The sequence below is a fragment of the Alligator mississippiensis genome, chromosome 5 (genome assembly GCF_030867095.1).
Source record: "Alligator mississippiensis isolate rAllMis1 chromosome 5, rAllMis1, whole genome shotgun sequence".
NCBI classification, from domain to species: domain Eukaryota; kingdom Metazoa; phylum Chordata; order Crocodylia; family Alligatoridae; genus Alligator; species Alligator mississippiensis.
Window position 1 is genome coordinate 200,090,552 of NC_081828.1, and position 22,821 is coordinate 200,113,372.

The following is a 22,821-nucleotide window of genomic DNA, read 5'->3' on the forward strand; positions in this document are numbered from 1 at the left end:
CAGCTGGGAGCTGTGCCTGTCACCTCTGCTTCTTCCAGCCCCCTTTCTCTCACGCTTGCTCCCTGGTTACATATGGGCTTAGCTGCCAGCCAGTGGAAAGCTTCATTGGGGCTCGGGAGCTGCAAATTGTCCATACTGCTGCTGCTTCTCTTCACTCTTTCCCTGCCTCCTCCTTTTTCCCCAGTTTCAATGCAGGTAGAGCTGGAAGCTGCACAGCTCTGACAGCCCCTCACTGAATGGCCCTGGCCTGGGTGCAAGACATAGGAGTTGTTCTGGGGCCATGCAGCTTCTCACTCACCTCCCCCAAGTGCAGCCTGGGCACAGCTCCCTGCCGCAGCTGGGAGGTGGAGAGTGGAGAGAAGCAGCTTTGGTGCAGACAGTTTGCAGTGACCGCACAGGTAGAGCACTCCAGCTTCCTAGGCTGGATCTAGTGGTTGAGCAGGCTGCATGTTGCAGGCCCTGACTTAGATCAACCTTACAGGCTATTTGTTGATGTTGGTGGATGCCTTAAATCATGGCTGGATTTTAGAATCAAGCACCCCTCGTGTGTGTGTGTGTGTGTATATATAGATATGCCTCAAGAAATTCCTTTGCATGAGAGGAAGGAATGGTCCAATGGCTTTGACACCTGGCTTAGGCCTTTGAAAATCTGGGTTAAATTCCCCTGCTCCACCAGATTTTTCTATGAGTTTTGGCATATCGTTTAAGGCCAAATCTAGATCCATCCCAGAGGGACCACAGTGTAAGTTAGAAATGTTCTGAGAAGATGACCAAATTGACATGGCTAAATAATTCCTGTACAATTATTGGAAAAACTTGGACACCCCTAAAGAATGTTCCAAATACAGGCTTAGATCCTCTTCCCCTCCTCTATACAGAGCTAGTTGGAAAGCACCCAGGGAGCCTACAAGTAGCTGTTAGGAAGCAGTTACCACAATGGTGTGTCTGGCCCCCTCTGCAGACTTTAGAGCAGGCTGCTCATTAAGTGCCTCCATTCCTTTTGGATCTAGGATGTTGAGTCAGTCTTCTGCTACTAGGTGTCTTGGTGGTAGTGCTGCTTGCCTTTAGCTTAATAATATAGGCAAGAAATTAGACTTTGGCTTAAGAGTTTAGGCCTGAGAGAGTTCACACCCACAGCTGTCATGTTTCAGCAGAGTGCCCTAACCACAAGGCTCAAGAGTAGGCTGGGGTGGGAGCACCCTTTCCTTCTCTTGAAGCTGGGCCACTACAGTGTGAGTGCTGGTCATGGGTTAGAAGGAGAAAAAGCAAAGAGGAACCCTAGCTCAGTAGCCCAGTGATGAGGGCACTACCTTGTGAAGGGTAATATAGTCCTCATTCTCAAGGCGTGCATGTTCATTTATACATTCAATAGTCAAGAGTGTAACAAGCAACCTCAGCAACAGAGATCAGACCCTTTTGAGTCTCACTCCCAGTGCCCTGACTGCTGGGCTGCAGTAAGGCGCCTGTGCTTCTGCTTTCTGGCCGAGGACTCTCTTGCAGTCTCGGTTGCACAGGGGTCAGGTTTCAGCCAGAGGGGCAGACATTGCTTCACCAAACCTGTTCTATACCCTCGTGGTCAAGACAGTCTCCTAGTTGTGGATTTGAATCTCCTAAGGGAGCAGAAGGCCAAAATTCAGGTCTCCTGCTTCTTGGGCAACTATTCTAGCCACAAGGCTATAAAGTAAAAGTCGGCAGCACCATAGTTCTTGAGCTGATTGCAATGCTGCTGTGTAAATTAGGCATATTAAAAGATCATGCCCTTCTTGGGACTTTGGTACTGCGAAGGCACCAGTCTGGACCTCAGTTAAGGGGAGTTAGAAACTTAGGGGGATCAAACTGGATCATTTCTGGCTGTACCCAGAAGCCCAAGTATGGATACACGAGGGATTTTTGTGGACCAGCACAGATGCAGCAAATTTATCTTCTGGCAACTGGAACAGGGTCAGTCTGGATTGCTTGAAATCTAGGGAGTGAAATTCTAAGTCCTGCTTTTAGATACCTGCAGAACCTGCGTGGATCTGGCCCTGAGCGTATCTCTGCCTCAGTTTTCTTCTACCTCAAGTGTTGCGAACAAACATCTAAAGTTGTGAGGCAATCTTATTCTTGTAAGCTGGGCTATGTTAGTATGAAGGATGGATGTAACATGATTATCATATGCATCAATTTAATGAACTCCTCCATCCCCAGCAAAATCTTTCATACCGTGAATCATCATCATTACATCACCAGCAACACTGAGTAAATCCCTACTCCCTGCACTCTCTACACTTCCTCATTCTTCCCTCCCCCAAGAAGGAAAGCCCTAAATTCATTGCTTTCTTCCTGCCCTAGCACTTTTTCTTTTTTAAAACACTGGCAGCAATATCAGTTTTGCATCAGAGAAACCCACTCTGACAGTATTCCCTATGGGTAAGCTGTTACACTTTTCCTGGTATTCTGTTTTTGAGGGAAAAAGAAAAACATCACCCTTTTTATTGCCTCCTTTACTTAAACAGGATGCTAGTGTAGTTCCTAAATGTTTTAGCTTTACCATAGAAAGGAAGTAGGACCTTGGCTATGCTCTTCTCAACTTTTAGAAGGCCTCTGTTGAAGTGGGAGGGAAGGGGGATGATGGGGGAAGGAAATGCTTTAGGGGAGCAGATAGGACATGGAAGAAGCAACCCTGGCTTGTGACTGTTGCTCCTGTTGCTTTGCTGCTGAAAACAGGCAGAATGGAGTTCACTTACAGTCCCAGTTGCTTACAGTTTTTTCTGACCTTGGTAGTGTTGCAACTGCCAGACAGTGAAGTTTACTTCTAAGGTCCTTGCAGTGATAAGGACCTTTATCCTTATAGGAACTCTGTTCTTCAAAATGGAAACTGTTGTCACTGATTTGTCATCCAAGAAAGCTTCCTATGCAAACAGATAACTTACAGTTTTGCAAAATTGAGTTTAACTAAATATATCTTATTACTTACGGCTTTCTTCATACTTGTTTATTCAACTTTTAGGAGGAGGAAGTAGAGTGTGCACTTGCATAGTAATTCAGTCTTTGGGCTGCAGACATATCAAAAGAATGAGTTTCACTGAAACAAAAAAAGTTAATACACTTAGCAGCCTGAAACCTGATCTTATTAACACTGTTTTGTGAAGTTAGCATCTCATGTAGCTTTTGGTATCAAACACTGCCTGTAACAAAACAATGCAAGTAGTCTTCAGAATTAAGGAAATCATGCATCTTCAATAAAGATGTATGAAAGATGCTAATGCTGTTGTATAGCATATTGAAGTGGGCTGACAGCTGAGCTACACTTTTACCTTTTTAAATAGTTCATTCATTTGAAAAACTGAAAAATGAGCAGCAAGGTGTGCCTAAGTTCCGTAGGGGTTTTTTAAATGTAAAAATACTCAGATAACCAATTTAAAATAAAATTGACTTTCCTATGATAGAAATGGCCAACTTAATAGTTTCCAGCATTGCTATCAAAAGTACAGTGTTCGGGACTTCTTCCTATAAGCAGTACCAGTGTAACTCTTTCCAATACCACTTAAAGGGGAGGAATTAACTTGCTATCGCTGGCCTTGTAGTTTAGTTTAGTTGTGTAGGTGGGGCTAAATGATCTTACCTAGTAGTTGATTTAAGTTTTGCTGTTAACTCCAGTGTTTGTGAAAATGTGGCAGGGAAGATGAGGCATCTTGATGCCATTCCAGTGGTGCGAGTTTCATCCTTGCTCTTGGTCATGCCTAAGGGTGACCCTGATTGTCTGAAGTATAAATGAGATACCTAGAGATTGAGTCACAGGTGGCTGCCTATATTGTTAGCCACACCAGTATCTTGGCTACAGTTTTTCTATAGAAATTAGCATGCATTAACCATTCTAGTCATGGGGGCCATTAGATTCAGGAAGACTCAATTTTTCCTGGTCGTCCTGGGCAGTAACAGAAACTTGTGTACACTTAATTAGCTTCAACTTTGCATAATTTGTGTTCCTTTAAAGGGGCTCTGAAACTTGTGTCCAAAAATGCATATATGTTTGGCTTGGTTTGGGACCACATAAACATGTTCCATTGTTTTCCTTCAGCTTCCTTTCATGGGTGCACATCTTACGCTAGCTTTGAAATATAACCTTGTATTTGTTAGGTTTTATAGAAAAGTACACAGTTGTGTTCACATTTTTGTAGCCTGCAGAAATGTTTAGCCACCAAGAGGCTTTCAAAAGTGTTCTTCAGTCTAACACTTCTGGCTTAGCTAGCTCAAACTGCCATGCAGTTATAGTCTACAAGCTTCCAACTGGCTTTTGTTGCATCTGGGATGATACTTTAATATCATTGACTTCCCCAGAATATTATCTCTTCTTCCTTTTTCTTCTGACATTGATATGGAAAGGCTTGGGGTGCCATCTCAAATTATGCATCCAATACTTTTACTTTAAAATAATTGTGTTGCTTTTCTAGAACGTCTATAATACACACATTTCTTTTGTAGGAGTCAGCCAAGGTTTCTGAGTTAAATCCAAATGCAAAGGTATGGGGGAATCACATGTTACATTTGGAAGCAAGTGGTGCCACTGACAGTAGTGTAAGCAAAACCTGGGAAGAAATACCTGACCAACCTCCAGACTCCTGTAAAGAAGGTATGGATTAATAGTTTCTAAAACCTGTTCAAGCTAAGCTCAATTTAACACAATCCAGCACTTTTTATTATACCTTGGCAAACTTCCTAAATTTAAACCATGACTGTGAAAATGATTGAGAAGCAAGGATATTTTCTCAAACCTATTCTTGAATAAAAGTCTTTTACAAAGGCTTGTTCATTTTATCCAGTTGCTTTGTCAGAGCTGTCCAACTGGTGGCCTGTGAGCTATATGCAATCCATGGGTGGTTTGCTCTCAGCACACAGCACCACTTGTGCCCCACCCCCAGCCAATCGCTGCTGCTGCTGGATCCAGGATCTCTGGGTTCCCACTCCATCCTCCAGTTTCTGCTCTCACACTAGAAAGTGGGGTGGCACAGCCTGGGGGAGCCCTGTCCATTACAAGTTGGACAACCCTGCTCTAAGTAAGAAAGTTAAGACTTTTTTCATTTAAAATCTGCTGCTGATGCTTTCTTGTTTGTTTTTTTTGTTTGTTTGTTTGTTTTGGGTTTTTTTGCTGCAGGATTGGATGTCAATGGTGATGGTGACAAAAAGCATCAGAATGCAGTACTGACAGAACTGCAGGAGCCATCGCCAACTGTTCCGGCATCAGACCAAACAGATATGAACCCTTTGGCTCTAGATCATTCAGAGTATGAATCTATGCATGAAACTTCCCAGACAGGTAAAAGTTTTTAGTCCCTTGCATAATTGTTTTTCTGACTTGTGTGCATAAATATAGTTGACAGGCTTTACAAGGGGGAAACATCCTTTTTGTTTTCAAGCCTTAACATCTTTCAGACTGGCTGGGGAAGAACCATACACTTCCCTTCTCATATAGAAATACTAATGTTAATCTGGTCAGTTCTTCTGCAGTATTACAGTCTGGGTATTAAACATCTACAGTGAGTGTATATAGTTGGGTAGTGTTCCTAGTTGGTGTCAAACTTCTTTGTTTAAAGTTGGTATAAAGACTTTTCAGATATTTTCATCACTTGTAAATCTGAATTCATTACTCATATGGGTTTATTGCTCATCCTACCCTTGTTTGTCTTTAAAAACTGTTTCAAACATATTTGTGTGTGTATTGCCCCATAACAAGCTTCTTGGAGCAGGCACTAGTTGCACATCACCTCTGAAGTTTTTTAGTAAGTTTTTTCAGGTTACTTCTGAGTCGCAATGCTTATACTCAATCCATTGTGGACAGCATATTAGAAGTCTCCTGTTCCTGTGTCTTATGACTGATTCTTGCGTTAATACTTTGGGGAGAGGGGGGACGACATATTGAAACATCCATGTCAGATATATTTGGAGAATCATCATAGAATCATAGAAGTAGGGTCAGAAAGGACCTTGTACATCTTCAGGTCCGACCCCCTGCCTGGGCAGGAGGAAAACTGGGCTCAAATGACCCCAGCCAGGTAGGCATCGAGCCTCCTCTTAAAGACCCCCAGGGTAGGAGCCAGCACCACTTGCCTTGGAAGCTGGTTCCAGATCCTAGCCGCCCTAACTGTGAAGTAGTTCCTACGGATGTCTAATCTAAACCTACTCTCCAACAACTTGTGGCTGTTATTCCTTGTTATCCTGGGGGGCGCTAGGGGAAACAAGGTCTCCCTCAAACCCTTCTGGTCCCCCCTAGTGAGTTTATAGACTGTCACAGGGTCCCCCCTCAGCCTTCTCTTGTGAAGGCTGAACAGGTTCAGGTCCCGCAGCCTCTCATTGTAGGGTCTGCCCTGCTGTCCCTGGATCATGCGGGTGGCCCTCCTCTGGACCCTCTCCATGTTGTCCACATCCCTCTTGAAGTGGGGCGCCCAGAACTGGACACAGTACTCCAGCTGTGGCCTGACCAGTGTCGTGTAGAGGGAGAGGATCACCTCCTTGGCCCTACTTGAGATGCACCTGTGGATGCATGATAGGGTCCGGTTAGCCCTGCCGACCATGACCTCGCATTGTTGGCCCATGTTCATCTTGGAATCAATGATGACTCCAAGATCCCTTTCTGCCTCCGTGCTCTCAAGAAGGCAGTTTCCTATCTTATAAGTGTGCTGCTGGTTACTACTGCCCAAGTGCAGCACCCTGCACTTGTCAGTATTGAAAGGCATCCTGTTTTTGTTAGCCCACCCCTGCAACCTATCCAGGTCTTTCTGCAGTCTTTCCCTCCCTACTAGCGTGCCCGCCTCACCCCAAATTTTGGTATCATCAGCAAATTTGAACAGGTTGCTTTTCACCCTGTCGTCCAAATTGCTGATAAAGAAATCAAACAGTGTGGGCCCAAGGACCGAGCCCTGGGAGACTCCATTGCCCACTTCCCCCCGGGTCGAATATGACCCATCCACCACCACCCTCTGAGTACGACCCTTCAGCCAATTTGCAATCCATCTGACGGTGTAGGCATCGATGCCACAGTCGCCTAGTTTTTTAATGAGGGTGGGATGGTTGACAGTGTCAAAGGCCTTGCTGAAGTCCAGAAAGACTACATCCACGGCGACACCTGCATCCAATGCTTTTATGACCTGATTGTAAAAGGCAATCAGGTTGGTCTGACATGACCTGCCCCTAATGAAACCGTGTTGGTTGCACTTGAGCATCATCCCCGATGCCGGCCCATCACAGATGTGTTCCTTGATGATCTTCCCAAAGAGTTTCCCCAGGATTGAGGTAAGACTGACAGGCCTATAGTTGCCCGGGTCCTCCCTCCTCCTTTTTTTAAAGATGGGGACCACATTGGCCATCTTCCAATCTTCTGGAACTTGGCGTGAGCACCACGAGTGCTCGTAAAGCCGTGCCAGGGGCCTAGCAATAACCCCTGCTAGCTCCCTCAACACCCTGGGGTGGAGAGCATCTGGACCTGCTGACTTGACCACGTCCAGCCCCTCCAGAAACACTCTAACCTGGTCCTCCTCAACCTTAGGTCTAGAGGCGTTCCCCTCGAGTCCGTCTTGAAACACGGTGGGGGAGTCCCAGTCCCTGCACAAGAAAATGGAGGTGAAGAATTTGTTAAAGATGTCTGCCTTCTCCTCTGGCGCAACCACCAGATTGCCCAGCGCATCTGGGCATGTTAGAATGTTAGATAGCTGGGAAATCAAAGTAGAAGTGCAGTGGGGTTTAAAGTTCTGAAAGGAGGAAGTATTCCAGTTTGTGTAATAACTTTTGGGGGTTTGTTTGTTTTTTCAGATGAAGCGTGGCTCTATTAACATTTGAATAGAGCCAAAATAGTAATGCTACAAGCTGTATCTGATTTGCCTGGTACATTTGGGACTTGGGCAGCGTTTCCAAAGTCTGTAGAATCCAAGCCTTCAGAGAATGTCTTTCTGTGTTTTTGCATAGTGAGCAGCATAAATACTTGCAGTACTCCCCCATTATTTCCAGAAAACTGGGAAATACTCCCCCATTATTAGGGAAGGGGAAATGGGAAAGAGAAGTGAAGAAAAAAGAGAGAGACTAGTGGTGACCATATTTCTCATAGAGCTATACTGAATGAAGCTGGTTACTAAAAACAAACCAAATATGTAGCTAGTACATGAAGCCCACATCATAGTTCTGGTCTTTCAACTAGTCACTAATTAATAAAAACGGAAATTTTCACTCTAGACTGGTTAAATTTTATGTAGCCATAAACAATACTGGCATAAAAGCCATTGTTGGAAATGATTTTCGGGCTTCTGTATGAAAAGTTTGACACCCCTGGCTAAACATACAACTTCCCCTCCCCCACCCTCCCAAAACTGCTGCTGCTCTTAACATTTTGTATATCAAGTACACTTTGAAACTGGCTTGAGTTAGAACAACTACGTCTTGCTTCTGAAACAGTGTTTTGAGGTTTGCAACAAAGTGATGAAGGTATTGGGTTACTGCACAGCACTGCTTTCTTGCTGTGTCATTGGGATTAAGCTACCTTTAATATATTTGGATCCTTTTTTTATCTCCCTCCACACACATAAAATAACATGTAACATTTTGTATGTATGTATATAAATCACGTTACATGTTGTTTTGTGTGTATAATCAAGCAGTTCAGCAAGAAAGCAGTTCAGCATGTTGAGTTCAAACATATGGCAAGCTACAGAAATACTCTGATTTTTTTATTTATTTTTTTAAATTTATTTTTATATAAATTTTTTTTATATATAAAAATAAATTAAAAAAATAAATAAAAAAATCAGAGTATTTCTGTAGCTTGCCATATGTTTGAACTCATTTCACTAAAGCCATTCCTACTGCTTCTGGGTATAGATAGCTAAGAGATTTGGGCTGATAGCCAAACTGCTTCCTCAGTGCTGTTTGTTATATAGAGATTATTTATTTGGTTTAGTTGTATAGGATTGATTGATTGATTAATTAATAGATCTTCCATGTTTGTTAATGCTGAAAGTTTAGGGCCAGATATGCAGCTAATGATGGGCATGAGTCTTGAAAAGCTACCTCAAATGTTGAATTGGCTTTCAAATGTAGCTGCTGTGCAGGCTTTTAACTTTTTAAAACCCTTCATTTTCTGTGCTTAGGAGGAAATGAGCAATTGCAGCCAGAAGGTCAGGAAGATCTACGAGACCTGCTTAAGAAAACACTGGAATTCTGCTTATCTAGGTAAGTATAATGGTACTTAAAAGGATTCCTAGCTATCATCTCATATCTTTGGGATAGACGGAATTCTTACAGGTTACCATCTCTAAAAACAAACAACCAGAAGTGAGTGGGAAGGAGAGGAATGATGGAGGAAATGATCAGCAAAGAAATTCCAGAATGTCATGCTACTTGCATGATATCCTGTAGTTCAAAGAAGTTGTTATGGATGTAATACAGCAACAATTGGGTTCTGTAGGTGGTGTTTATTCAGAAGGTCAGACTTGGATGATCAGTAATAATTCCTTCTAGCATTAAAGGCTGTGAATCCTTTTTAATTCTAATCCTGTTGTATTTACCACATCCCTATACCCTTTCTCTATTCTCCTTTTTTATTATTTAGAATTTATATTAAAACAGCCAAATAGGGTTCCTTAGGTACTCTAAGGAGAACTGTTGATATACTTGTCCATTCATTCCTGCCTTTCTATTTAGTCATCCCTCACTGTTAAAAAAAACAATGCCACCAGCTAAATGCAGGCCTTTACCCTTGTACCTTTTTGTGTCACCACTTTTATTTGGTAATCCAGTGGGGAAAAGTGGAATTTTCAAGCCGCTACATATTCAGGAGGAGAGATTGTTTGCATCTTCCAGGCATGTTAACACAGTTAAGGGCTGAAATGATTAATTGGCAGGAGTCATTCTAATAATATGACTGATGTGGAACAATGAGTATCGGATGGGTCTGATGGAAAATGAGTGAAAACGCTTAAAATGAAAATGCCCTGCAGGAATTTGCTTCTCACTAAATTTTGTATAATCTTGCATTACTATGTGGTTTGTGTGTTTGTTTGTTTTTTTTAATAACCCTTTGTGTCTGTGAGGAATGTTTAATGTCAAATTGGAATGACTCCTTATTTTACTCCCCTCCCCCCACAGAGAGAATCTGGCCAGTGACATGTACCTTATATCACAGATGGACAGCGATCAGTATGTGCCAATAATGACAGTAGCAAATCTTGATCATGTCAAGAAACTCAGTACTGATATGGATTTGATTGTTGAAGTGCTGAGATGTAAGTAAATAGCATGTTTTGATGGGTTTTTCTTACAAAGGTATACTAAATGTTTACTGCTTAAAAACCAACCTGATGATCTGTACGATCCCTTCCAGCCCCTAACAACTATGAAACTGGATGAAACTATGAAACTGTTTAATATAAGTCAACATTTTCAGGCTTTTCTTTAACTGTGACAGTTTTGGTTTATTACATTGAGAGCCAACTTGATTTAAGTCTGTACACTTAAAGCAACAGTCTAATTCAGATAATTTTCCTTTTGATCAAATATGTAGTGTTAGTGTCTTCCAGCAATACAAAATAACTTATTTTGCATTTTTTTTAAGTATTGTCCAACAGGTCTCTTTTATATGGGAATAGTAAAAGAACATAGACATTTGGTAGACCCTTATGCTACATTATTAGAAAAAGAGTAAGAAACATTAAAAGTGATGGATCACTACAGAAAGCTTAAACTAGGTGGCAATCTTGTTAAACTTCTGGCCTCTTACTAGTTATCTAAGACATTTCTTGTTGCCTTAGATAAGGGGTCAAAGACGTATTGTTAGAAAGCTTTTCAGCCTGAAATTAGAACCAACTAGATTAGATACCAACTAGATTAAGAGTACACAACATTAAAAGGATTCTCAAATAGTAGGTTTCTTAATTCAGAAAGACATCTTTGGAGTATTGTCCTGGCATAATCCTCTTGCAATGCTTACTTCATCTGTTTTTCTTCTGGATTACCATATGTGACTTGGTCCCTAGTTTTCATGTGTAGACCCCCTGTATTACTAGTGATATGTCTGGTTGATGAATTCTGCGTTCTAGGATATCTCCTATTGGCAGTCTGCTGTCACTTTTAAATGACTTTCAAAGCATATTTGAACATATGACAAGTTCAGAATATGTACTGATTATAATCAAGCTAGGCTGTGTGGACATACAACATTTAAATTTCACTGACCTGAATATAATAGAGGCAACTCCATGGTTCTTAGGCTTTGGTCAACAAGAGCTGGCTGGCACTGTTCTCTGTCCTTTGGAAAAGTGTACATCTTGCATTTCTGAACAGTAGCCTTTGGGGCCAGTTGGGTAAGCAGTATTGACTAGCTTTAAAAAGGAGTCTCAAATTTCAGAACCAGAAGTACCACTTTTCCCTCAGTTGTTCACGGGTGACCTGTTAGTCTTGCCCCTAACTTAAAGAAGACCCCTCAATAACTGCCTTATGAGCTTGCAGTCTAACAACATAGCTGCACTTTAAAGATCATTCAACATCTAGTAAAATCAACCTTAAAAGCCAACACTAACTCCTGGGGCTTCCCATCAAAATCTCCCAGTTTATGATAGTGTTGCATTAGGTTACAAGAACTATGAACAGAGGTCATCTGGCTGTCTTTCAAAGGCTGGGGATAACTTTTGAACGTTGTTAAGTACCAACACAGTCAAATTTCAAAGCATTAAATGAACTTTATCTAGAGTATAGGCCAAACCTTGGGAATTCTTTTAGAGTACATGCTGCTTCAGTTAGTTTTCTAAAACTAAATATTTCTTTCCTTTCAGCATTGCCTTTAGTCCAAGTGGACGAGAAGGGAGAAAAAGTCAGGCCAAATCAGAATCGCTGCATCGTGATTTTACGTGAAGTACCTGAATCTACTCCCATTGAAGTAAGCAATTTTAGTTCAGTAACGCCAGACTACACTTTACGTTCTTGACCTGGGAGTTGGCACCGTCCAACTGTCAAAATATACCATGTGGATCTATACCTGCTTTTTTATTGAGTTTTAAATTGGCTTATTGGGCCCTTGGTTTACAAAGGCTGTCAGAAGGCCCTCTATGTTCACTTTTTTTAAATGTATAGTTCAGAGGATATTACAGTAAGATCTGTTACACAAATGTGTGTAAAGGGCAAAAATGCCCTCAATTGGCTATGCTGAGTTGAGACCCTATAGAAACACTCTAATAGGCTCAACTGTTGGTCCTTCTCTGCTGCAATTTTTGTGCTTGGGGGCTTGTGAGGGTGATGACAGTCTCATTACTAAGTTTGCAGAGTACTTCTCTGTAGGCCTCTTTTCTTTCCACTTCCTGTCTTCCTGAGACTTTTTTCACTGCTGCTGCTTTGATCAATAAGTTCCTACATCTCTTGCTGCGGGATACAAATTACAAATGAGTGAAACAGAGAAGGAAAACTCTTGAATGGTTCTACCTCCCACTAAGGTGTGGAGCTGATCCACCTGTGGAGGTACTTCATGCTTCAGCAACATTTCCATTTTGGTTGAGGCAGTAAGCTTGATGAATGCAAGGGTATTGGAAGCAATGATCTGAATTGGACAAGTAGTCATGGGGTATGGAGGAAAAAAACAAATGTTTTGGGTTGCATGTGGAATTTCTGTATACACTGAATGCCTCCATTAGGCATATCATTTCGGAACAGATTGGACTTGAGGGTTAGCAGGTGGAGTAGAGAGAGATGATTGAACAGTAGAGGTATCCCTAACTTTTTTTTTAGCTTAAGGAACAAGGAGGAAGCACAAGTCACATTACTTTTCTCTCTGAAAATAAACGTATATTGAAAAGAATGGAATTCATACTGACAGAAAAGTCTAGTAGAAAATAAGACTAGGGCACAAAATATAAAAACTTTAGGCAAAGGAAGAGGAGGGAAAAGTAACATATAAAATATTGGAATCTCTCGTTTAAAAAAAATCAATTTTCCAGTTAGTCTGTAAAGCTCTGCATATATTCCTTGTTAAGCAGACATTTTTCTTGCGGTCGGTCATTTGCAGATTATAGACATACTAGTACTAAAGCTGCAAAAGTTTATTCTTGAGTACTCGTAAACAAGTGACTTTTTGAAATGTCAGAAGCAAAGACTTTGTGAATGAAGTTGCTAACAACTACAGGTTTGTGCAACTGCAACTAACTTTTCAGTTGAGTGGCTGGTGGAGCAAAGTTGACCATACTGTGGTAAATGTGCCTTTGAGCCTTTGGACAAACGCTGGTTCTTGGATTTCATGCACTTCTTTTTTTTAGGGTCCCAAGGGACCTTAGTAGATCGAGTCTGACCTCCTGCCCTGGGCAGGAAAGAGTGCTGGGGTCAGATGACCCCAGCTAGGTGCTTGTCCAGTCTCCTCTTGAAGACCCTGGGGGTAGGGGAGAGCACCACCCCCCTTGGAAGCCCATTCCAGATTCTGGTAACCCATACCATGAAGAAGTTCTTCCTGATGTCCAATCTAAATCTGCTCTGTCAGTTTGTGGTCATTGTTTCTAGTTACCTCAAGTGGCGTCCTGGTAAACGGGGGTGCGCTCCTGCACTGAGCCATCCACCTCACTGCTCTTGGCCACCTTCCAGACTCTGAGTGCCTCCCTGGGGGTGCCTCACATCTGGCTGACCCCCTTTCTGGAGTATACCCACTAGCCTTGGGGTAGCACCGCCACCACCTAGGGTCTGATCTTGGCACTGCCCCCTGGGAAACAGGCCTAGTAGCCCTTGAGGGTACTCGACCTACTTCAAAAACTTGGGGTACTTCCCTCAGACTGAAGCACAAATAGTGTTCTCCCTTAGTCAGCCAAACCAAGGGGACCCCAAGGCATAATCTAGCCCCTCTCTCCTTTGTACCTAGCATGGGAGACTTATTGGGAACTTTATTGGTTACAAGGAGTAGGTTTGGAATAGGGTACAGGATAGAGTAATATCAGAGAAATCCCACAGAGCAGAGGGTGGCTTGGTAGCCTTTGATCACGCATCTGAGTTACTGCAAGCTATATATCTAGTTCTCGGGTAGTTTATTTACAAGTATCATCCAGAGGCAGGTGGAGAATCCCTCTGGAGGCAGGCATTTCATTGATCATGAGTTTCAAGAGAGAGAGCAAGTTTCAGATGGTCCAGCTCTTCTCTCTCTGAGTTTTCATCATGGCTGCTGCCCTTCCTCCTAGGCAGTCCTTAACTTCTATAGCTCTTATGACCTCATTTACCTGGTCCAGTGGAGGCCAGCACCTGTTGGCTGCCAGCCAACCAATTTGAAATGCATCACTGGTTGCTGGGCAAACTGGCAGGGTCTCTAGCCCCCTCTCAGTCAGGTTGGTATTGCTTAGAACAGTGGGGAGTGTAAGCCCCTCACCCAGGTATGTGATGCCAGTCACATAGGCAGAGGGAGCAGGTTTCCCCCCTTCCCTCGAGAATGTATCCAACTCAGGTTACCTAAATAGATGGGATGTCTGCCCTCTGCAGGGCCCATATTAACCAAAATGTCACAGAGCAGAGTTTTTGGGGAGAGACAGAGGTGGCCTTCTGACACACGGAGCATCTCCTATTCCTTGCTGCCCCCAATGAATTTGTAGACAGCCACAAGATCACCTCTCAGCCGCCTTTTGCAGAGGCTGAAGAGATCCAGGTCCCTCAATCTCTCCTCATAGGGCCTTACCTGCAGGCCCCTAACCATATGAGTAGCCTTCCTCTGGACCCTGTCAAGGTTATCCACATCCTTCTTGAAGTGCGGCGCCCAAAACTGGATGCAGTACTCCAGCTGCTGCCTTACCAATGCTGCGTAAAGGGGAAGTATCACCTCCTTGGACCTGTTCATGATGCATCTGCTAATGCATGATAGAGTTCGGTTAGCTTTGCTTGTCACTTCGTCACATTGACGACTCATGTTCATCTCGGTGTCTATGACTCTGAGATCACTTTCTGCCCCTGTGCTATTTAGAAGTAATCTCCCAATCTGTGTGTGTTGGTGATTCTTTCTCCCTAGGTTCAGCACTTTTGCACTTAACTTTGTTAAACTGAATCTTATTCTGTTCTGCCTACTTTTTCCAACCTGTCCAAATCCACCTGAATCCGTTTCCTGCCCACCTGTGTGTTTACTTTGCCCCATAATTCGGAGTCATCCGCAAATTTGGACAGGGTGCTCTCCACACCCTCATCCAAGTCACAGATGAAGGTATGGAACAGCACTGGTCCAAGGACTGAAACTTGGGGGGACCCCACTGCCCACATCTTTCCAGGTCGATATGGACCTGTCCATTAACATTCTCTGGGTACATCCCATAAGCCATGCCACTCACTGGACCATGTAATCATCTGTGTCACAGCTGCTTAGTTTATTTATGAGACTGGGATGAGACACTGTATCGAAGGCCTTTTGAAAATCCAAGTAGATGACATCTACCTCGACTCCTGCATCTAAGCATTTTGTGACCTGGCTGTAAAAAGAAACAAGGTTAGTCAGGCAGGGTCTACCTGCTGTGAATCCCTGCTGGGATTCTTGATGCTACTGGTTTAGCTTTTTGGTCTGTAAAAGTGGAAGTTCTTTACTTCATGGAAAATTCATGTAAGTAATTTTGGAAAGGGTTACAAGAGGCAAAGATTTTTTTTTTTTTTTTTTTTTTTTTTTTTTTTTTTTTTTTGTGGCATTTTTTGTTAGCCCACCTATATAGGTAGAAGAGCTGTTGAACCAGCTTTCAGGCATCAAGTGCCCTTTGAAAAGAGTTTTAACTTTTTTTTTCCTGCAAGCATGCTTGTTATTTTTGAGGCAATATAAATCCGGACATTCTCAAACAAAATCCATCTAAATAGCTTGTCCCTCCTGTGTTAAAACAGTACCAAAAAAGCAGAATCTTGTGTGTATGGCTGAGTCTAATGTTACATCTCCCTTTTTTTATATTAAGATGACCTATGACAGCAAGCATTACTGCAGGTATTTTTAATCTGTTTCCTACTCTTGCAAATTGACAAGCATTTTATCCTCTCCTCCAGGAGTCCTGCAGTCAAAGTTCAGCACTTCACAATGACTTTCCTGTTTTTACTGACCTGTTTTCCCCAACCTTTTCTTAGGAAGTGGAAGCACTCTTCAAGGGAGATAACTTGCCTAAGTTTATCAACTGTGAGTTTGCCTATAATGACAATTGGTTTATTACATTTGAGTCGGAAGCTGATGCGCAACAGGTAAGGACTTGTAAAATATCAATGTTCAACTATTATTCAGCATTTTACATTGTTTAAAATGGTTTAGGGAAGCAAAGTATGGGAGAAAAATCAGTTTGTCCATAGGCTATATTTCTGTGGACAAGTCAAGGAAATAGTCATCTTCCCAGTTATTAGTTTGAGTTTAGCTAAACCTTAAAATAAATTCTGCATGCAGAAAGTGGCTTAATTTCAGAAACTGTTATTACTGAAAATGTTCATACTCTGAAGCACGTCTTGAATTGTCAACCCATCTTGCAAGTTAAAATTGTTTTAGGACTTTTAAACATTATTTTAAAAAATTGTGTAAAATCATTAAAGCTCTTGTGATGATAGAAGATAAGTTTAACTTCCATTTACTGTGTTTATCTGGTAGTTAATTGGAATTAGTGTTAGCAGTACTTGAACTATTGCTGAATTAAACTCACCAGAACTTCAGTGCATGCTTTCTCTTAATTTTAATACTGGATATTTGACAATTTTTTTTAAAAAATTTGTTTTTATAAGGCTTACAGATACCTTAGAGAAGAAGTGAAAACTTTCCAAGGAAAACCAATTAAGGTAATTTAAAGCTATTTGTGCTGAATTTATTGACTGTTAAGACAGATTGATATACTTAAATAATCTAATCTACTTTTCAGGCAAGAATAAAAGCAAAGGCAATAGCTATAAACACATTTTTGCCAAAGAACGGATATAGACCTCTGGATATGAACCTCTACACACAACAGCGTTACACAACATCCTTTTATATACCTCCAGTATACAGTCCCCAACAGCAATTTCCATTGTACAGCTTAATTACCCCACAGACTTGGTCAACTACGCACAGCTACCTGGATCCATCATTGGTAAGTCTTTCGGAGCCTGAGAAGAGTTTGCCCTTGAAGGAATTATGTAGCGTTTCAGTTCAGAGGACTGGAGGTACTGTCAGAATCTGTTTTGCTCTTCAGAATCAAAAAGGGGTTCTCGGGTTGTTTCTTCCATTTAATTAGAAGTGGCAGCTATTTTATTCTAGGGATTATACATTGAAGAATTCTTTTATTGGAGAATATTTTTCAAAAAATGGTCTTAATAGCTTGTGTACATGTGTGTAAAACTCAACTTCACTCATGTGCTGAATGCACTTACCAGAATTTGAAAGGAGATAATGATGGATGTTATTCTTGAAAGAAAAAAGATTTTGCTGTTAACATGTGGGGTGGCCCCATTCAGCATATACTGATGATTTGGATTTATTTAATGTAAAGGTTTTTTTTGTTTGTTTGGCGCTTTTTTTGTATCTCAGGTCTTGCTTCAATATTTGCATCTTTTACATTGCTGTCAAACAGTTGTTCAGCTGATTAAGAGGCGACTTGCTTTCTGTATTGTATGGTGGTCTCTGTTCTGCTTTTCTTTGTCCGTGTGACTCTCATTTGCTAGCGTAGTTTTTGCGCTCTAGTGGAGTGGAAATGCTGTTGTTTTATAGGAAACCGGATGAGATTCTTACATGTGGGAACACTTCGCAGCAGATCTGTTGTTACTTGAGGTTAGAAGAAACTAGGGTAGCAGTACTCAAAATTAGAGATTTTGGCAAGGGATTAAAGTGTCCTTGAACCAACTTTATGTGCATTGTAAGGCAAGTTCATTAAAAAGTTGGTGTGCTTAAATGCACTTTACATGTAGGGAAGGCAGCCAGAGTACTTTGCTGCTGCTGTTAAAGCATGTTTGGGAGGAGAGGCAGGGGGTAGAAAATAGGGAGGAGACATTATTTTTTCAACACTGGGTCAGGCCAGGAGGCTGCTGTCCTCATTAAAATTAGCTAAAAATGAATTTGAATTTGTCATGTGAACTAAAGACTTAAAGGGACTCCCCTTACTAAAAAGCTGTGAACAGTTGGGCAGGAGCTCATTAAATAGTCATCCACTCGCAAATGGATTACCTTCATTTATTGGAGCCACAGGCTTGAAAATGGTCAAGGTAGTTGCTGTGCTTTCATTATTCTTGGATGCAGAGCTCTATAAAGTTTCCTGTGTTGGTTTTTGGAATAATGCTATAAAGACCCTAATGCCTCATCTCAGAAAGATGCATCACACTTTGTGAAATGCTATAATTGAGTCATCTTGTGCTTCTCTGCATTTAGATAAGGGGAAAAAATCAGTTAATTGCAATTAACATACATGATTAATGCAGAACAAATTAACGCATACATTTTTGTAACACACCTTAATCACACGCATCCATTTTGACCCGGGTGGGCAAAATACAGCCTGTCCCGCACCTCTCCACACTCAGCCTGGTGGAGTGGGCCAGCTCCAGACAAGCCAAAACCCGTGCTCACAGCCCCGATCCTGGCCCACCCTGCACCTGCTCCAGACCACCTGCCCATGCTGAGCAGTGGCAGAAGCTGCTGCTTGGCACCAGGGAAAAATGGCCCCTCCCCCTTGCTGCTGCCAGGCCCTTCTTGTTGCAGATGCTAGTAGCCTGTGCTCGGGCTGCTTTGTGGCTCATTGCCACCACTGTTGCCACTACCTCTGGGCCACCCAGTGGGGAGCAGTGGCAGCGCAGAGGAGCTGCAGGGCATCTTGGGCGCTGGCGCTGAGCAGCTGCAGCAAGAAGGGCCCAGCAGCGGCGAGGGGGAGGGGATGTTTGTCTCCCACGCTGAGCAGCAGCTTCTCCCTGGCTGTTGCCCCTGCTTGATGTAAGCAGGCTGTTTGCATGGGTTCGGGTGGGTCTGATCAGGCCGGCGCAATTCTGGAGCTGGGCGCAGGGTGGGCTGGGGCTGAGTGCTGTTGGTGATGGCAGGGCAAGAGCTGCGGGGTACATGGCCTCCAAGCTGTTGGGGGTGGAGGGGCAGGGAATGCTGACTATTGTTTAACTGTGCAATCAAAATCATGATTAATTGCAACTTTTTTTAATCCTGCCAATTAATTGTGATTATTTTTTTTAATAGTTTGTCAGACCTAGCGAAATATGGAGGGCTTGGGAAGTGTAGGAAGAGTAGCTGAAATTGGGGTACTTGCTTTAAGTAGGTTGTCACTGGAAATGTATAACACTTTTTTAAAATGGAAAATGATAGTTTTAATTAAATACTCTCCACTAAGGGCTCTTCCAAAGGAAGGGAACTGCTCACTTAGTTTCCCTTAAAGAATAGTTTGAAATAATCTGGATATCTCAAGCTTGCCTCCTGTTCAAAGCAAGTTCAATGCAGTAAGATTGTCAATGTCACTTTCTGATTTCTTTATGGAGCAGTGCTTAGATGACATGTTTTGCAAGCATTTCAGGGCAAGTCTTTTCACTGAAAATGTACCCCCAAATAGACTATATTTAAACCAGTGGTTCTTGACCTTTTTAGACTTATAGCACCCCTCAGAAAATGCCAGCTCTTAGTTTTCACTCATTTTTTGACTCCAGAAAAATAATAAAGCAAATCGGTCACAAGGAATTCAGACTACAGAAGGTCAGACTGCTATTAACACTAATAGATACCTATCTGAAATCTCTGAATTATGCTTGCACACCAGAGTGCGCTAATGTTGCATGGCACCCCACAGCACCCTTGAAACAATCTCGGGGCACCCCAGAGTGACACAGCATACTGGTTCAGATTTACCGGTTTGTATTTTTAAGGAGCTAATTCTGAATCCCAGCCTACTGGACTCTGACCTCTTGATTTTGTGCTGACATTGTCTGAAATGTCACCTGAAGAACACTGGTGACTGCTCGTCTGTGCGATTTGCACCTCTTTTCCATTAGTGACACTACTTAATTTTTCCAAACACGAGTGTATGTGATGTTAGTGTGTTAAGCTGTTATAAAAGCTGTTCAAAAGGGTTTTATTTAATCCTCAGCTTGTATCTGTGATGCTTGCATGAACTGAAATGTTAATAACTTGAATAACTGGATAACTTGAAATAACAAGACCATATCAATTATTTCTTTTGTAGTAAGCATGACAAGAAAGCAATTCCATTTGTACTGTTCAGGCAGCCCAAGATATCTGTGTTTTGATGCTAGTGAACTTTAGAAATAACATTTCTACTTCTTAATGTAGCTTAACTTTTTATTAAAATGAGGGATGTCTAGTTCTGAGGTAAGGGAAATCTGTCTGAAACTTAAGTAGGACTTTGACATGGCACATCCTGTTATATTCACGTATTCTCTGGGGAGCAAGGCAGGTAGTGATTCATATATGAAGTGGTGGGGTATGGCATGAAAAAATCAGTGGGTCCTAAAGCAGACAGCTGTCATTTTTAGACAGAATTTTAATTGGACCCTTCAAAAGCTAATAGAAGAGAATTCTCACAAACTAGAATAAGTGAACAAATTTATGGGGAAGAGACTAGTATTCAGTTGTCTTGTAGTATTTAACAGTAAAAAGTACTTCAAGATTAATAGTGTCTGAGATTTTAATGAGCCTTTTGTAGCCTTTCCCTCCTACCCCAGCTCTGTGGTGTTATCTGGCTTGAGACTTCAGACTGCTTAGGGCAGGGTAACTGTCTTGTCAGTCTGTAAAGTGCTGATGCATGTTTATGATGTAGTAAAATAGAGGAGACTCTAAACCATAGAACTGAGACTATTGGATCTATATTTAAAATATGTCTCAGGATGCTGTCTTTTCACCATGCATATGGATGGATATTGTGAAGAATAACTTACAGATGTTTAGAGCAGAACTAAAGTCCTCATTCCTTACCTTTTAAAGAACCATGGAGCAGAACCACACGGGATTATTTTTGATGACCATTTGATGATCAAGACATTTATTACAACACATTTAATTCTCTGTTTTGAAAGCCTAACATTCACTTTGATTGTATTCTGTGTAATGTACAAATGTAGGAGCATGTGGTATCTTTTTTATTATTATTATTCTGTAGGTAGCACCATTTCCAAATACTGGATTTATCAATGGGTTCACATCTCCAGCCTTCAAGCCAGCTGCTTCTCCATTGGCTTCACTCAGACAGTACCCTCCCAGAAACAGGCAAGTTTAATCACATTTTTAAAGCAATAAATTTTTAATATTAGGTCTTCACAGGTTACTTGAGCCTAAAAAGAAAAGAAAGCAAAATCAGTCAGCTTGAAAATCACTAAGTTAAATTTGATAAAAGACTAAATATTGCTAGAATGTTCCATTGTGTGTGGCTTTTTAATGCATACATATTACGCATGGTAAATAGTATGTCTGGTAGCTAAGAACTGGTCTGTGATCTACAGGACCAGAGAGATTGGCTTCTTCCTTTTCTGTGCCAAGTTCCTTATAGAAAAATAACTGACTTGCATAATACAGATTATTACAACTTTGGTCTGGACTGGTTGTTGCTTCAGGAAAGATTCTAAAAAGAATAGTCCCTGGCTGTAATTTACGTTTGCATGATTATGACAGTGATTCACAGATTTAGGCATGTGACATGTTTAAGCTTAAAATAGTTTTGATGAAGTACCAATTGAAAATAGAAATTCAGAGGTTCCATTTTGCTTCAAATAAATAGTTGACGTAACTTTTCAGAAGAAGAACCTTTTTTTTTTTTTTAGTGTGAATGATCTGTTGATAAGCATTTATGTAAGTATGTAACAAAGCTCTGAGCAGTTTAGTGCACAGACTGAAGCGTCACAAGATCCATCATAAGTATACAATTTAAAATAAATATTACTTCTTAATTTTTCAGGAATCCTAGCAAATCGCATATAAGGCATACAATACCCAGTGCAGAAAGAGGACCTGGGCTTCTTGATAGTCCTGCAATATTTAACTTTTCTGCTGATCGTCTAATAAATGGTGTCAGAAGTCCGCAGACAAGGCAACCGGGGCAAAACAGGACACGAATGCAAAATGCTGCTACAAGTTATACCAAGAGGGATATAGGAACTGGACGAATGGAACAGACTAATATTGACTCGTCCCCTGGTTTGGGTAGGGGAAGGTGAGTGCTTTTAACTGTTTATATAACTACCTTGTGGCATTGTCTACTTCTGAATATGTCTTGGTAGTCAAAAAAAAATTCCTTTAAAAGAAAGCACAAATGCTACCTTCGGGGGGGGGGGGTTTGGATTTAAACTGGGGGGGGGGGAGAAGTGTGTTGGTTTTCTGGTTTTAGGTTGGTTTTGTTTTGTTTTTAATGGTTGCTGTGACTTTTCTCAACGAAACTAAAACTCCAGTAGAGAAGTGAATACAGAAAGTGGTAAACTTAAAACAAATTCAGGGGAAAACTTCTAAATTTACTCTATTTGTTTTAATAGTACATTAATGGTAAATAGTGATGGGGGTAGGCCCTGTGATTGTAAAAAGTTGATTCTCTAATCTTTTTTACCTTCTAGAAAAATATTTCATTTTAATTTTGGCTCAATCGAAATGATTTCTTCTAAAGTTATCTACCTAATGTTACATGACTTCTAATATGCAGGGCTGTGGGCCTGGCTCAGTACCTTGGCTTTCTTAAATGGCTTGCTGAAAGTATCACTTAAGTAGCAGGTTTACTTATTGCGTAGTCATATTTGCTAGTTATGCAACAGTTTTCCTAGGTTTATCATTATAGGCAATTCACCTAAGTACATTCTAGTTAGCGCATATAGTTAACTTCATTAGCTGAAACAAAATCCCCAGGTTCTCCATGTTCTTGTTCAAGTTGACAAAGAAAATGAGAGAGC

At 41.5% G+C, this 22,821-nt stretch overlaps 1 protein-coding gene across 2 annotated transcripts in view; it reads left to right on the forward strand.

Moving 5' to 3' along the window:
* LARP4B (La ribonucleoprotein 4B) overlaps positions 1-22,821 on the forward strand; it is an 83,485-nt gene that overhangs the window by 40,412 nt on the left and 20,252 nt on the right. For both annotated transcript variants that reach the window (XM_019498663.2, XM_006259238.4), the window contains exons 3-12: positions 4,465-4,612; positions 5,135-5,296; positions 9,114-9,195; positions 10,111-10,247; positions 11,793-11,896; positions 16,063-16,173; positions 16,699-16,752; positions 16,833-17,042; positions 21,051-21,157; positions 21,843-22,097. In XM_019498663.2, coding sequence (XP_019354208.2) covers positions 4,465-4,612; positions 5,135-5,296; positions 9,114-9,195; positions 10,111-10,247; positions 11,793-11,896; positions 16,063-16,173; positions 16,699-16,752; positions 16,833-17,042; positions 21,051-21,157; positions 21,843-22,097 — 1,370 coding nt within the window. The remainder of the gene's footprint in view (positions 1-4,464; positions 4,613-5,134; positions 5,297-9,113; positions 9,196-10,110; positions 10,248-11,792; positions 11,897-16,062; positions 16,174-16,698; positions 16,753-16,832; positions 17,043-21,050; positions 21,158-21,842; positions 22,098-22,821) is intronic.